Below are 16,346 nucleotides of genomic sequence, written 5' to 3' on the forward strand. Positions count from 1 at the left end.
AGAACCTGGAAAAGTTCCCACTAAAAGAGAAATTAAATGATTGGCACTATTCACTTTGAGAGGCACAGAAGGGGGAGATAGAAACCTGTAAAACTGTATGAAGAAGGTGGATGAGGGGAAATTTGTCCTTAGCTCTTAACACCCCACAAAAAGAGAAAAACAGAGCAGAAAACTCAAGGTCTCTTGAATGAAGCTTGTTTGCATGCTTGCAGCTTACCAAGCAATCCCTATTGCCCTTGCTACCTTTATCCCCATCACTACTGAGCACTCAACAGGATTTTTGGGATTTATAACTCTTAGGAACTGCATTAATTCATTTAGCTCTAAATAAGTTAATGCTGGAAGCAGACTCTGCAGAGTAATACTGGGATTGTCCTAACTGGAGGGCATATTTGTAGTTATCAGCTTTGAGATCAGTCAGCTCCTTATTTCAGTATACACACTAACTTTTCCAAACTGGCACAAGTACCAGTAAATGAAACACTCTACAAAAAATCATCACATCTGTACAGTTATTTTTATTAGTCAAATCTCTAACCTGGTCAAGTAATTCAGTTGGATTTTTTAGAAAAAAGAATCTTGGAAAAGTCACATAGCTCTTTGATTGCATGAAAAAATTACCAAGTGACAAAAGAAAAGTTAAAAATCTGTAGAAATCCATAGCACAGAAAAATTTATCTTGAAAGCAAGGAAGACACCATATTTATGCTACTGATGACCCAAGCTTTTGCCCCAGAAAATGCAGTTTTTCCTATTACAGTAGGATGGATCTGTCTCTAGAAAATTAAAACTGTATTCCACAGTTCCTACAGGAAACTGTTACAGCACTTCCTTAAACTTCATGTAATTTGAAGCTAGTGTATTTTTTCCTATCACCACAGATAGTACTATTATCTATTCTCTCTTTCCTCACAGGCTGGACAACTATGGCTTGCTCTTCATCAGTCCTAGGCATGAGGCCACTCTTGTGGCTTTCATTGTGTCTCTCTGCAGTAAGAACTCATTCCTCTTTAGCTGCAGGGGACACATCTACTCCCAAAAGTCTCCTGTAGCCCCCATGCAATTTCCTAACAAACATTTCAGGGGATAAAAGGAAAGCTTGCATTTCCTCAAATGTTTATTCAGAATTGTCACATATTCACCCAGCTTTGATGAAAGCAGAGGGATCTAGAATTAAAGTATCAGTTTATTTTTAAAAAAACCCTGAAAGTTTCTAATTCATAAATATACAATGGTATGAGATGACACCATGCAGCTCATAGCACTGAAGCTCCCCATGGGGAGATGCAAAAACACTGGAGCGAGTCACAGCCGTGTAAAGTCTCAGAGGATCTGAGGTGCAATAGCTTATGCTGATGTCAGCTCTTAAACAGCAGTGATTTACTCACCTGTCACCCAGTTCATGTGCTTGAAAGCAAGGAGACAAAGAGGTGTGGGCACAATATATCCTGGTTGTCTTATATTTGGAGGGAGATATTACATGTGGCTTAAAGCCACCTCAGCAATTTTTACTCTTTCTGCCAGCAATTCCAAGGACTCCATACCAGCATATTTGTCCTTGCCTTTAGGGGCTGTCCTAGTGGCCAGAAATTAAAATAGAGCATGTTTGCACTTTAGCTTTGCACCTATATTTGAGACTAGGGGTCAGCTCGTTACAGCAATTACTGGAGAGATGAGCACTATGGGGGTTGGAACATTTCTGATTTATTATTTCACATGGCTAAATGCAGAGCTCAAAAACCCTTTTGTGATGAGTTGCTAGGTTTTGAGATCAACCTGTGAACACAACTTCAGTTAAGGGCTGCCCTCGGATTTATTGCCTCTAGTGCAGTGGTGGTGGTCTGCACAGAGCCTGCAGGTTACAGGGTACTGGCTTGCTTCCTGGGTTTTCAGCTGCCAAACTATAACAAGCTAAAAATACATTAAATATTTTCCTTTCCTAATATTACCTTACCACGTAAGCAATAGTTGCACTTGCCACTAGGATGTTATCTGATAACTGAGGGGAGGGAGGCAAGCAAGCCCAAATAGGGAGTGAGATATTGGAGACAAGCTCCAGTGACTGTGACCAGGAGGAGAGGCTGTTATGATTCTATTTAGGTGGGTGATGAAAACATTTCGAAATCCCTGCTTCAACCCAACTCTGACCACATGCCCCACCACGAGTGCTCCTCGACACAAGTCCCTGAGCTTGTGCAAGATCTCTCCTGCCCCATGGTGTGCTATTCAAGAAGAGTTGGGTGGTCAGGTGAAGACCATGCATGGGTAGTCTAACAGAGTTGTGAGTGACTGACTCTGAGTGAGCTCTGTCCTACTCCTGTAATGTACCATCAGAAAAATTATTTAGAAGGTGACCTGGGCCCCAGGCTGTTGCATGTGGAACTGGCATGGGGGACAGTCAGCAAGCAAAGAAGAGATTTCTCTGCTGGACACCCTTCTGATTCTGCCTTAGTGATGGGCAGCCCCAACAGCCACCACTGCTTCCCTGCATCTGGAGAACACACCATCCTCCATGATCTGGAGGGAAGTTTGGGGGATGGCGTCAACTTGAATGTGAGAGGCTGGAGAATCTTCTACACAGGGCAGGCATTTGGTTTTGATTGTTTAACTTTGCTGGTGTCACATTTGAACACCATTTTGTTTCTTTTCTTGCATGTACATTGGAATAAAAAAAAAGTATCAGGCTGCTGCCTTAATAGCTCTTTCTCATTGATCACTGTTTTTAACATGAAATAGCTGCACTGAAGTGAATGGGAAAGACCTACCCCTGCAAAAAGCAAAAGAGCAACATGGCCTGAAACTAGACATGAAAGCCTTACCCAATAAATGAGATATGTAAAGGGCAAAAGCTATGAAAAGACACAGCATGAATACTTGGTATGTCTAATAATTCCTCCCAGATTCTTACTAGCAGAAAATGTCTCCGGTAAGGCCACTGTGTTTTAAAATCAAGGTAGCATGACCCCAAAGGGAGACATATTCTTGGCCTCCTAAAATTTCCTGGAGGCAACCCCCACCCCGCCCCCGCCGTTCCCCTTGTGTTTGCATACAAATAACAAATGTAAACTGCGAATGGAGAAAAACTTGTCTGACATGGTTGAGCATTTCCTTAGTCTTGCTGTGCTCTCTTCATATTTAACTCATGCTGTGTACTTGGGCTGGTTTGCCCAACCGTAAAATCCTTCCTGCTCCTCCTTCTAGCTCTTGGGACACCAGGGAACCCAAGTTCCATTGCACCCCATAAGGCTTCGCCTGTCAACTGTTTCCATCCCCCTCTCTGCTCTGTGTCCTCTCACTTCAGCCAAGAGCTCAACAATGTGTGTGACATCCCCATTCCAGTCGCTGGACATGCAGGAAAGTGCATTGCTGCTTTTATGTCCTCATCTCCTGCTCTTTCTACATCTCTTTGAAATCCCTTTGTTTGCTCACCTTGCTGTTTCTGCATGGTGGTGAAATCTTCAAAGGTGAGCGTGCGCACAGGGGGCCTCCAGAAGGCGTAGGTCTCCATGATGGCCTCCAGCCCTGTCCTGTGCAAAGGAAAGGAAACAAGGAGTAAATAAGGACGTCAATGAGCTGGGGATACAAGCAGTGAAGAAAGAAGGTCCTGACATTGCTTGGGAGGCTGCTAGCGGCCACTGAAAGGTCACCTTGGAACCTCTAAATTCCCCAAAAGAGTCTTCCCGCATAGGTGCTGACCATGAGAGTACTATAAAATTTCCCCAGCCCCAAGATTTCAAAAGCTCCTAACAGTCTTTTGATGCACTTTTTCTTTCTAGCAAGAATCTTAAGTCTTCTATCTGCTTTCCACAGGACACACAACTGTCAGCTCCTCAAGGCATACTCAATTTATCATGGAGTGGCCCTCCACGGTTTTTGGATATAAGTTGTCATGCAAACAAAGGAGGCCTGGGATTCAGACTATGAAAGCAGAGGGATTTTGTAAATTGTCTTTCCCTGCCACTTTGCAGTTCTGGACACTGTTCCAAAGTGCAACAAGAATCTATCAAAAAGTGAATTGTCTTGCTTTTGGACTTCGATTGGAAATGAATAAGATGCTCTTTCTAAAAGATCTGTGGTGTATCTGCTTTGGGTCCTTAACTCACCAGAAAGACAAAGAGAAAAAGCCAAAAATTGAGTGAGAATTTTTCTTCTTGAAGGGCTGGGGTCTCAGATTGTTCTTGTTGTCACCACAAACTCGTAGCTCTGCTGGAAGTCTCTTAGTCCCACAGGCCTCAATGCGGACATAGGTGTATTATCAAACACACTGGAGTGCCTTCCTCAGTGGAAGCTGCACACCTCTCTCTCCCTCATTCCTCACCTTCCTCAGCCTGTTTTCCCACAGTAGGTTATAGCCCTTGCACTCACTGAGTACCAGCAGAGATTCTTCATCAAATGTGAGAACATATCCCCTTTCAATGCAAAAGGCACAACATCCCCAGAGACTCTCATCAGATGTTGAGCTGACACTGGAGCTGCCTTTTGCTTCTGAAAATGTCTTTCTGCACATGCCCCACTCACTCAATTTACTTTCCAAAGTCTCCCCGGAAGCTTGGATGCTTTAAATACATTGGACTTGGCAAACCAAACTCTGTATTTTAAGAGAAGGTTTAGAAGAGAGGTTGTTGCATGGTGTTTATTAGCTGCTAAGCTGTTAGAAGTAGAAACAGAAGACATCTCTGCATAGCAGTCTCATACTAGTGCTGAGTACATTACAACAAAACTATTTGGTTAATATAGTGGCTTCTGCCAGCTCTTGAAGCTCAGAGGCATCAAGGCAGGGCACAATTTGAACCCATCAGCTAAGCTGGGCTGTGTGCAAAAGCTGCCCTTTGACTACTGGTACCACCCTCAGGATTTCTTCTGCTCCCTGCTTGTGAAAGTCACACATGTTCAGACTCCATCTGCTTCATGACACACACAGCCAGGAAGAGAATGGTACCTTTTTTGCTGCCTCATGAAATGATCCCCAGCCTGAATACTGAGGGAAGACTTTCTGGTACTGTATATACAGGGGGCATAAAATGCCCAGAGCAAGTTGCAATGCAACCAGACCTGTTGTTGAAATGACCTGCCTTGATGATTAGAACCACGTAACATATCCAAAACGCAGACTGGAAGTTCCAGCTGTGCTACTCCAGCTGCTCTGTGTCTGCCGCAGTATTGTGTGGGGAAGCAGGGAGGCCAACTTACTGAAAGCAGTGGACACAGAGTCTGGCTCAGTCATTAGATCCCCAGGTGCACAACCCCACTCTCTACCAACACTAGGCTTCTAGCTCTGGTTTCACAACTCCCTTCCAGTAAAGTCTAGTCCCTAATGGGACGTGGCTCATGGAGACTCTAAAAGCAGATGAAAGCTGTTACCCCTGCCTCTCCTTGGAGCCTAAATCATTATCAGCTCAGCAATTGACTCACAATTCAAAGTTTCTAGTTCTCCATCTAACACTTTCCCCTGTATCAATGCAGTTCTCACAGACACCATATAATTTCTACTTGTAAAAGAAAAGGAAAAGAAAGAGAATAGCCAGGATACAATAAAAAGAAGAAACAAAACAGTAAATCTGGAGTAATATACTGCTTTCAAGGGTTGGACTTGACTGTGTCTGTGAGCTGGTAAGAGGGTAAATGGCAGCACTGAGCATGCCAGAGCAGCTTGTAAAGCGGCTTTATTCCTGCCCTGTACGTCAGGGAAAGGAAAGACACCAGCATCAAAAGGGACCTACCTCCTCCTGTTCCAGGGGAGCAGTTCTACAACAACCCCCTTGCTGTGAACACAGCTCCTGTCACCCTTCTCTTTCCACATTGTGACTGCTGGCAGCAACAGTCCATCCTTGCCCTGCAATGCTGAGGGCAGCCTGGTGTCACAGACAACTTAAGAATGAATGTCAAACTCCACAGCTGGCTCTTCCTGCCCCAAGTGTGAGTCCTTTACTCCCCACGAGTTTCCATATGTTGAACGTGTGTAAAACATCCTCTCTGAGCATGTGGGTGACAGAGCTCAAACTTATGCCCACTTCTCCTACACACAAATTTAAGCCTCTATATACTAGACCAACATTTTTCCCCATTTGTTTGTTGGTTTCCTTTTTTATAAATATTTGGTTTCTGGATTTTGGGGCTCTTTTTCTCCATGCAGAAAAAGTGCTGTGGATGTTTTGAAATAGATTCTAAGCAGAACACATGCTTACTGAATTTTCACATCCTTCCAGGCATCAAAGATCCATGAGACAGCAGCTTTGTGTGCTAACCTGCTAGATACCTACCACACTACATATGAAGTCTTGCAGAGGAAAAACATGCAGTCATGCTAAAAACAGCTCTTGGTGAGAAGGCACACAATCTTTTTGTACTGATTTTACAATCCTATCCCCAGCCTTTCTTTTGTCTGTGATGTATTCCTACTTTTGAAAGAAAATGTTGAGGTGATGAGGTGGGAATCAAGAAATTTAATCTCTGTCGACTCTAGTAACGTCTCCCCCATAGCATTTTATGACATTGGTGTGCTCTCCTAGTCAGTAGAAATACTGGAGTGCTATTCTGTGTGTGTGTGTTCCACCTCCTAACAAGGAAAATAATCCCTACCTGGCCAATGAAGAGACATTTTGGGACTATAATGAATGTTAACAAAAAAATAATTGTTTTCAGTGTTTCTGAAATGGCAGGAAATTTGGAGGGCCTTTGCTGAGGGTTGCTGATACCAAGTGTGCTGAACATTATCCATGTGGCATCTACTTTCTCTACCAAAGAACTACACTGAAAAATTAACTATCTATCACGTCATAAACCTTTCCCTCTCACACCATCTTTATGAAGGAAGTTTTAAAAAAAAAATCAGAAGAGGTTTCAGTGCCAGCATTTTTTAATAAGGTCAGTCCTTTAAAAGGTATCCAAATTTTGCTCTCGCTTTTTCATTCATTCTTTTATTTTTAGTGCTATAAACTTTTAATAATAGGCAGTAAATGAAACAGTTCCATTGTCTGAAAAATGAAATGAGCTATCTGTGCACCTCCATAATGCATCCCATGTGGCTGATCTTGCCATTTCCACTGCATGTAGGATTCAGGACATCACTTCATTGTTTGCTGGGGAAGCCAAACTATTGGCCTAATTTGTGCCTTCCTGGCTCTCTTATCCTAGACAAAGCTCAAAGAGTATTTCCAGCACAAACAACTTTTATTCACCTCAGCTGCCGACGTCTGAAAGGAAAGTGCTGTTTTTTCCTTCAGACTAGAGGTTTTTTCTTCCATCACCCTGTTGAGTTTCTGGACTGTTTTCCTTTCTAGTTTCCTCCTGGATAAGGAGCTCCTGCAAGCATCCCACGGTCAGATGAACTTTACCCAGTCTCTAAAAATAGTCTCTGTGGCATTAAATCTGCACCCTCACTACCCAACATCTGCTAGCTGAGCTACATATGTCAAAAACTGGTTTCTCAATCTCTTGAAGTTCAGGAAAGCAACCAAGTAATAACCTGCCTTATTCATACATCATGTGGGTATCCTTTCATGACCAGGAAACTTCTCTTTCAAAATCAGGAACTTCTCTTGTTGCATTTCTATAAATACTGTATGTGCTTTTGTAAAAAGTGAAGAAGGCCCAAAAACCAGGTAGAGGGAATCTCTAATAAACTAAGGCTTGGCCTTCAAACACAAGCTGCCTCTGCAACTCAACAAGGCTGATGGTTAGATTGCTGAACACCATTACTTAACATGGTTGGAGTCCTCAAAGACAGCAAAACATCAGCAAACTGCCGAGCTTTTCCATCCTTCCCTTTGAAACACCTTAGTGCTCCCTCTCCCAGCTCAGAGACTGAGGTAGCAAGGTCTAAAGAAAGACACTCATGAAGATAACAGAAAGAGATTCAAGAAAGGATCTGGGGAAAGATTGCTCCCCCATATAGATACAGCCAGTCACATCATGATGGGGTATCCCCAGAGTAGCAGGATTTAGCACTCTTGCACTGGATGGAGACCACAGTCATAAGAAAATAAAATGGGAGGCTGCAAGCTGATGGAAGTAAAATATCTAAAATGGAAGCTAGTTTTAAAAACAAGTCACGTCCATAATTCCTGCAGCAGGAGACAATAGTGAAACAATAACAATAAATAAGTGGAGGAAAAATATCCATCTCCATTTAAGGGAAGAGCCTCAACATAAAGCAGAAAAGAGATGTCCTGAAAGAAGAGGCTTAAGAGTTCCTTTTCTTCCACCATGCTCTGCTTTTCCTGCTTTTGCCCTGGGAGTTCTTTCCTCCATCATTTGCTGGCAAACTCTAACCAATGTCTGACTCAGTATCCAACGTCACTGGCATAGGATGTCCTGGAGCTGCCTCAGAATTCTGTTTCTCTTACTGCTGCTACACCTTTTTTTTTTCCTTTTAAGACATTATACATGAAACCCCTTGAGCATATACTACTAGCTTGCTGATTCACAAATGGCCCTTCTTCAAATTATCCTATTTCTTGTGCTAAGGAGACCTACATTTTCAGTGACGCCTTCTCCAGTCACAGTATGATACACTGCAGTACACTGAAGCTGTGGGAAGGACATGGGATGTTGCAGAGTATCACAATTGTTTTTTGACCAGTGATTCTAATGAGATTACAAATTCACAAAGGAGAGAAAAACCATCCAGCACAGTTAAGAAAAGTCCCATATGGAAAGTTCTTTCACACACAGCTTGGCCTTTAATGCTTTTCTCCCTCCTATGGGAATATCTGTGTACGTGTCCTCTGGGAAGGAGCCAGCTGAGCATTCGCATCCTCCCCTAGCTGACAACAGCAGTGCAACTGCAGCCAGACCCCTGCTTGTGAGGCAGGCGCCTGACTGCTATATGCTCGCAAATACCTTTGCCTGTTTTTTTCTTCCTAAACCCTCAGGCTGCTCCCTTTGATGTGTAATACCTTAAAGATTTTAATTCCTCTTTACATCAGCAGAGAGCCTTACTGAGCCCTCCTCACAGCTGCAGCCATGTAGCAATTTCCTGCCCTTTCTTAAATCAATGAGCCTCAAAGATCAGCAATTCTCAACATTTTCAGGAAACTGTCCAAATTCACTGAGCTAGGACCTTATTAATGCCTTCCACATTAATATAGCCCACGATGTACCTGGAACTGTATCAATTCCTCTCCCCAACCCAGCCCCCAGTGCAGCTGTATCTGTGCACATGGGGAAGATCTTGTACCGAGGACACATACCACTTTCCCCACACAAGAGAGCAGAATAAAAGTCACTTATGCCTCAAGGAGAACTGATGATCACAGTGGGGATCAAATGAGAGTGGCAACATCTTTTCACATAACTTCAGTAAGATGAGAGCAGAGGAGCTGAGCTAGGAAGTCTCTAAGTCAGTTAAATGTCTTCTTTGTGATCATGGAGAGTGTAGCGCTAAAGTGAGTGGTGGAAAACACAGGGCAGTTGCCCATTCATGAACACTGACCTTAGCAAACCTCCTTACAAAGGAGACAGCAGTCCTGGTAAACACACACAACAGGAGTATGCAAGTAAAACTGAATTACAGTGCCTATAGGGATAGCAAATGAGGGCTATGTACACAACTTTTACTCTGGTCTGCACACTCAGAGCTTTGCTTTACAACCCTAGGCTTCTTGTAATGTAGTCATATATGTCTAATTGTATAATTAAGGTTTAAAGCATTTGTTACACTGGTTTAAAGCACACCTACATCATTTAGATCTGAAATATTTAGATCTCCTGCACATTCTGCTGCAGGATTCATGAATGGCAGAAAAAGTTGAAATTTTTTTTTCTTACTCTTTTTTGGTAACTCTGTAACGTCTTTTACTAATACAATGGGGAGATTGATTAAAGCTTCATTTTAATTACTGTGCTGTTAAAATATTATTTCTTCTAAATAATATTTAAGGTGTTCTACTTAATTTTTCCATAAAAATCGTGGCAAAATTAATCAACACATTAAAAGTTAAACAATTGGCCATTGCTGGAAAAAATCTGAAATTATTTAAAACAAGAATACTTTTGCGCTTTTATCCTGCACACCTATGAGAAACTCATTGTTTCTTCTAACGTAAAGCAAGCATTTGCACTCCAAGTTTATGCATTTCCTGTGAAAATTAAAATTTAAAAATGCCCTTCCACCAACCCTACATATATAATAAAGAATACAGTAATTTCACGACTATAAAGCGTACCCTTTTAACTAACATTTTTCCCAGAGCCCGGAAGTGCGCCTTATAGTCCAGTACACCTTATCTGATGGACAAAGTTCAGAAATTTGCCTACCCGGAAGCGAGAGCTGCAAGCCGTGGGGGGAGCCGGCAGGGCCATGGCTGCCAGGTGGAGGCAGGGTGGAGCGGCAGTGGGCACGCCCCAGCCCCATGGAGGCAGGATGACCCTCCAGAGGCACCCCCCGGCCCCATGCAGGTGGGATGGCCGCTCCACAGGCACGCCCTGGCCCTGTGCAGGCGGGACGGCCCCTCCACAGGTACCCCCCAGCCCCGTGCAGGCAGGACAGCCCCTCCACAGACACGTCCCAGCCCCATGGAGGCAGGACAGCCCCTCCACAGGCACGCCCCGGCCCCGTGGAGGGGGCACAGAGGGGCGGCGGCCATAGCCCGGCCCTGGAGAGGCGGCATGGAGGGGTGGCGGGCATGCCCCGGCCCCACTGGGTACAGGCGGGCCTGGGGGCCCAAGGCTGCCAGGTTGAGGCGGGGCCTTGGCCAGCAACTGAGCAGGGGGAGCTGGGGGCGGAGCCTCGCTGGGAAAAAAATGTGTGCTTTATAGTCCGGTGCACCTTACATGATCTACAAAGTTGTGAATTTTGTGGACTCCCCAGGGGTGCGCCTTATAGTCCGGTGCGCCTTATGGATGTGAAATTACTGTAATTACTTTGCACAGTGTTAGGCTGTGACCTATTTGTCTGTTTTACAGTATGCAATCTCCCATTTTTCTATCTATCTATCTCTGTTTTTAATTTTTTAAAAATTGCCTTTCTCAACTTTAGTCATATGCCTTGTTCACTCATCAGGGAAAGGAAGGAAGAGATTGGTGAGAAAACACAAAAAAGCTTCTGTTACCTGTTTCTCCCAGAATCTCTGAAACCTTTGGCAAAGGGATTTCTGTCAATTTTTAATCTGGTGATCTAAGAGCAAGAATAAGATAATTAGTTGATCTCTTCAATGTTTTTCTTTCAACAAATGAAAATTATGGATGATTAATTACCATAATTAATTACCATTCTTGCCTAAGCCACCTGTACAATGATCTTTCATTTCCCCACACCTCTGTTAAATTCGCCCTTCCATTATCCATTAACAGATAATCTGCTTATCAAAAAATGGCACCAGGGACAGAAATCACGGTAGCATTAGGAAACCTGGCACAATGCTGGGGTTGAAAAGTTGTTCCTGAAGTAGAAGCACACCAGTTGTAAAACCCCAGGAGCTGTAATTTATCTATGGCCATGTAGTTTGGGAAGCAGGCACCCTGCTCAGATTTGGCTGCTGAGTTATCTCAGCCTCAACACCCCAGATATCCAGCAGCTGAATGCAACTCATGGACCTTCAAACAATGCTAAAGAGAAAAGGCTAAGCAAAGCACAGGCTCCAGTCCCCAAACACATCAGGTGGCCACCCACACATACAAGTTGCTGTTGTTCTGGTCAGTGACTGGATGGCCTTCAAGAGTTTGCTGGTCTGGAAATTTTTTTTGTCCTCCTCTAAATAAAGGAGGCAGCAGTCAGATGAAGTGCTTCAGGGAAATCTTCCTTCCTGCTTTTTTTTTTTTAAAGTTTGAATTCCATGTTGGTAAATATGGAATATAACACCGGGATTTTGTCCTTGCAGCCTGCGGTTTATACTCCCTGTTGGCTATTTCACAACCTGGTGGAGCACAAGATCTTCCCTCTGTCAATCCCAACCCATCCTAGAGATCCTATGTTTGGAATGAAAAGAGAGCGAGATCTCCAGATCCTACCAAATTTGAGGTGGTTTTGCTGAAACTGCTCAAACAGGACTGGTTTAATACAGTTTGATCTGAAGGGGATTTGCAGGTGTTTTGCTTCTGTCAGAACCAAGCCTTTGCTCTGAATATTAACCTTAGATCTGGAATGCAGCTCCTATTTTTGCAGAAGCTTAATTTGTGAACTTAATTTCCGCTAGCCTGACTTTGCAGCTGTCCTGGGACTTGTGTGTACAGAGACAGATATGTTCTGTGGAGGATGGAATTACAGCAGAGGGAATCCCTGTGGTGGATTTGCTAACATTTTACAATTGTTTCCAGAAACACTTCCCCCAGCAAGGCAAAGCTCTGCAGCCACTGGAGGGCATGCAGGCAGATTCAGGGGATTTCAATTTGCTTTTAATGAAAAGGTTTCTCCAGCCCACCAGAATCTCTTTACTGGTATTATAAAAATGTGATTGTGCCTCCCAAGTTATGTGGAACAAAATCTCCAAACATTTGGAATTCAGAGAGACAAATGTCAGTGTTTCTTTACTGTGAGGCAGCTTATGATACCAGTCCCTCACAGGGATCCCTCCGTTGCACCTCCTTTCTGTACAATTATGTCTTATAAGTCTGATCATTAAGGAAGAATGACAGGCTAATTTCCTTTAATTTCTTCTCCTTTCCCTATCTTCTTTCCTTGTCTGATCTTCAGTTAAGATTTGTGGAGTATCTGCGTTTGGGCAAGGGGGAACAGGGAATTTTCCATACTGCAATGATAGCAAACCCACCAGTGTGTTGCAATAGATTTCATCCATTTTGGATCCTTACTTAAGTCAGTTCAAGGGGACCAGACTGAGAAAAAAAGTTGGGAGTCACAGGAAGAAAAAGAAGCAGTGCTTATGGGAGCACTGTCTGCACAGATGCTCTCTTATGCATTGCAAAATTTTTAAAAACTAACTTTTCAGTAAATTGTTAGAATTCACAATTCTTAAAAAATTGGTTAAATACTGCAATCCTGTTGCAGCAATATCTTTTCCTTATGGTATCTACAGTCAATACTAAGCCACATCACTGGGAACTATGCAAGACCCAACTCAAACACAAGTTATCATAAAGTCACAGAATGGTTTGGGTTGGAAAGGACCAAAAAGATCACCTTTTTGTCAAACCCACCTGCCATGAGCCGGGATACCCTCTAGATCGGGTTGCTCAAAGCCCCATTCAACATGGCCTTGAACACTGCCAGGGATGGGTCATCCACATCTTCTCTGAGCGACCCGTGCCAGTGCCTTACCATCATCACAGTAAAGAATTCCTTCATTATGTCTGGTCTAAACCTACTTTCTTCCACTTTTAAACCATTCCTCCTTATCCTGTCACTACATGCCCTTGTAAAAATTCTGTCCATCTTTCTTGTAGACTCCCTTCTTGTACTGGAAGGCTGCAATTAGGTCACCCCAAAGCCTTCCATTCTGATCCTTACTTACAGTAGGAAGCATTTTGCTTTCCCAGTCCCTGTCCTGCTGTCCATCCTTTCAAAATGTAGAAGAGATGACTATTCATTTGAAGACGAAGGCAAAAGAGTTGTTAAGTACCTCAGCCTTCTCATCAGTTGTTACCAGTTTTCCAGCGTTGTTTATCAGGGGGATGTACACCTTCTTTAACCTTCCTTTCCTGGTTAACTTACCTGCATAAGCCCTTCTTGTTATTCTTTGCAACCCTTACCAGGTCTAGTTCTATTTTTGCTATGGCCTTTTCTAACTCAATCCCTACAGAGGGTACCTGTCTTTGTTTCCACTGCCTGTGTATTTGTTTCTTTGCCTTTGATTTGTCCAGCAGGTCTCTACTCAGCCATGCTGGTCTCTTGACTTCCTTGTCTGATTTCTGGCTCCTGGGGGCTGCTGTCTGTTGGCCTGTATGGAAGACTACCTTAAAGATCTTCCAGCTCTGTTCCATACCTTGTTGTTAAGGGCAGGCCCCCAGGAGATCCTATTGACCATCTCCTTGAAGAACTGAAATCTACTTTCCTAAATTTCAGGTGCATAACTTGATTCCTCACCTGACCCCTATCCCTCAGGAGAGTCATGCATGAGAACTTCAGTTTATATACAATACATGCATTTATTACAGGTTTATTTTATCAAATGATGAGATTGGGCTTCTTCAAAACTTTTTCCTTCACTGCTATAAAAAACCCAACTGCTTTATCTCTGAGATAACTGATCTGCAGCAGCTCTACTGCCTTAAAATTATAGTGAGAATAGGCTACTCTAGTTTTCTACCCTGAGGTACCAAGGAAATTTGAACACAACCCACCTCTTTACAGTTGATCTTAGTTACTTATTTTACAGTAAAAGCTACAGCCATCTTATCTTCAATGTGGTTTCCTGGCTAGATACTTCATGTCTACACAACACCCCAGAGCATGCATTTTCTTTTCTAGCCTGTAAAGTGTAACTTTTCTATGTTTCTCAAAGAAGTTAGTGCCTCAGTCACAAAGAGCACACTGATATTTTTATGAATGCACAACATAAAAGGAACATGAAGGGTTTACCTGCTGATTTTGGTAGGCTGTCACTGTGGTGAAAACAGTCTCAGGGAAGTTGAAGGTTTTCACCCCATCTCCTGAAGGAACTGGCTTTGTAGGAGAAAGATCACTGCTGAAATCCTTGCGAATGACATGAACACGAGGCTGATACTTATGCATTGAATGTAAGATTATCTGAAGAGAAAACAAAAGGAAACAGACTATTTTTACCCCCAAAATATTTTACACAACATCCAGATATACAAGAAAGCAGGAATGGAGTAAGAGGTAATATGGAGAAATTTTTCCTTTTCTTACAAGATCATGAGACAACATTTGTGCTGTGAGCAAAGAGAAAGGTGCTTTATAGGGTCAGGCAACATTTTGAGGAAAAGCACTGAAATCACAAAAACAGCTCCATAAATCTGGAAGCAGACATAGACACATGTGCCCAACAGGACACAGGAGCATCAAAGCAGCAGCAGTACCCTTTCAAGTCTGAGAGGAGCAAGGCTGGGACAGCAGGCACTAGGATTAACTTCTAACTTACATGGCCTTGATCATCAAGCTCGTTGTTGGTCAGCTTGAGCTTGTCAAAACTGACCACTTGCCTCATCCAGGTGTCTCCAGAAGCCAGGGAGTCAGGGTGGATGTAAACCCTCGGGGGCACTGGGGAATCAGCATTGCCAGCCACCATCCACTTGGAGCTGTGATACACATACCTACAAGAGGAAGGGTAGGTGGCTAAGGAAGGTTGCTACTCACTCACTGCAGGAGTGTGTCCAGAGCTCCCCCTCCCCTGCCACCCTCATGCACCCCAAGCTCTCATTTGCAGTCAGGGCAGAATGTGCTTTATTGCAACCTCCTACCTTCAAAATGAAAGCCAGATTACCCCTGAGCCACTGGTTCAGACTTCATTCCTTATTAAAACCACCTTGCAGTTATTTTCCATCTAAAACTCTGCCACATGTACCTTCTCAGCTCCTTAACCCTCTCTGAGCCAGAGTAAGAGGCTGCAAAATATGGGTAAACAAAGTACTATCTGAAAATATTAATAAATACCCTGCAATTTCTGGAAATCTGCATTATATATCATACCAAGCTTTGGAAAACACATGTGGCTTCACCCAGAAAGGGCAATATCCAATGAATACCAGTAAAATAATTGATAAAACAGAATTTCTGGTTTGAAATGCTGCAAAACAGGAAATTCCATATAGTGTTGCATACATTGGGGTTAGAGGAAAAAAATATTTTTGTGTTCCTGGTCTTTTGAGATATTTTGCGTTCCTGATCCAGCCATCCTATATATGCCATAAAATTTCTCTATCACAGCTTTGCCTAGACACCTTTTTTCTCCTGTCCTGCAGCTCCTTCCCTCTAAAGCATTTCACAAACAGTTCCACTGACACCTCTGAATTCTGCTCTGTGCTGCCCCTCGTTGGGTCTCTACTCAGCTCTGCTAAGATGTTCCAGTCTTTACCTACGAACAGTGACTCATTTCCTGTATTTTCACAAGAACTTGGGGGGGAAGAAAAAGAGGGAAAAAAAATAAAGAGGAGTCTTTTCCTTTCCTGTTAGTTTGCCGTATGTGGCTGCACAAGCTAACCAGGACAGAAACAAAGGGTAAGAAAATAAATGTATTTTCAATGTCAATGTTGTTAGAACAACACACTTAGAAAGAGGAAATACATCCAGCTGAGTATCAAACACTATCTTGCTACTTCCCAGGAAAAGCATTTTCCTGAGAAAAACTCTGTACAATTTGGGAGCAAAAATGTGGTATTTAGCCTTTGAAGCAGAGATTCAATTCTGAATCCTTGAAATGTGGTTCAATCAAGACTGTTTGGAGAAAAGACATGCTCTCAGGGCTCTTTTAATAAGAATACATATATCATGT

At 43.1% G+C, this 16,346-nt stretch overlaps 1 protein-coding gene across 3 annotated transcripts in view; it reads right to left on the minus strand.

Moving 5' to 3' along the window:
• Positions 1-16,346, minus strand: part of TBX15 (T-box transcription factor 15) — a 99,782-nt gene that overhangs the window by 13,254 nt on the left and 70,182 nt on the right. For all 3 annotated transcript variants that reach the window (XM_033053460.1, XM_033053463.2, XM_033053462.2), the window contains exons 4-7: positions 14,997-15,168; positions 14,474-14,641; positions 11,052-11,116; positions 3,430-3,527 (exon numbers count right to left, since the gene is read on the minus strand). In XM_033053460.1, coding sequence (XP_032909351.1) covers positions 3,430-3,527; positions 11,052-11,116; positions 14,474-14,641; positions 14,997-15,168 — 503 coding nt within the window. The remainder of the gene's footprint in view (positions 1-3,429; positions 3,528-11,051; positions 11,117-14,473; positions 14,642-14,996; positions 15,169-16,346) is intronic.

Source organism: Catharus ustulatus, chromosome 2, assembly GCF_009819885.2.
Source record: "Catharus ustulatus isolate bCatUst1 chromosome 2, bCatUst1.pri.v2, whole genome shotgun sequence".
Classification (NCBI taxonomy): Eukaryota; Metazoa; Chordata; class Aves; order Passeriformes; family Turdidae; genus Catharus; species Catharus ustulatus.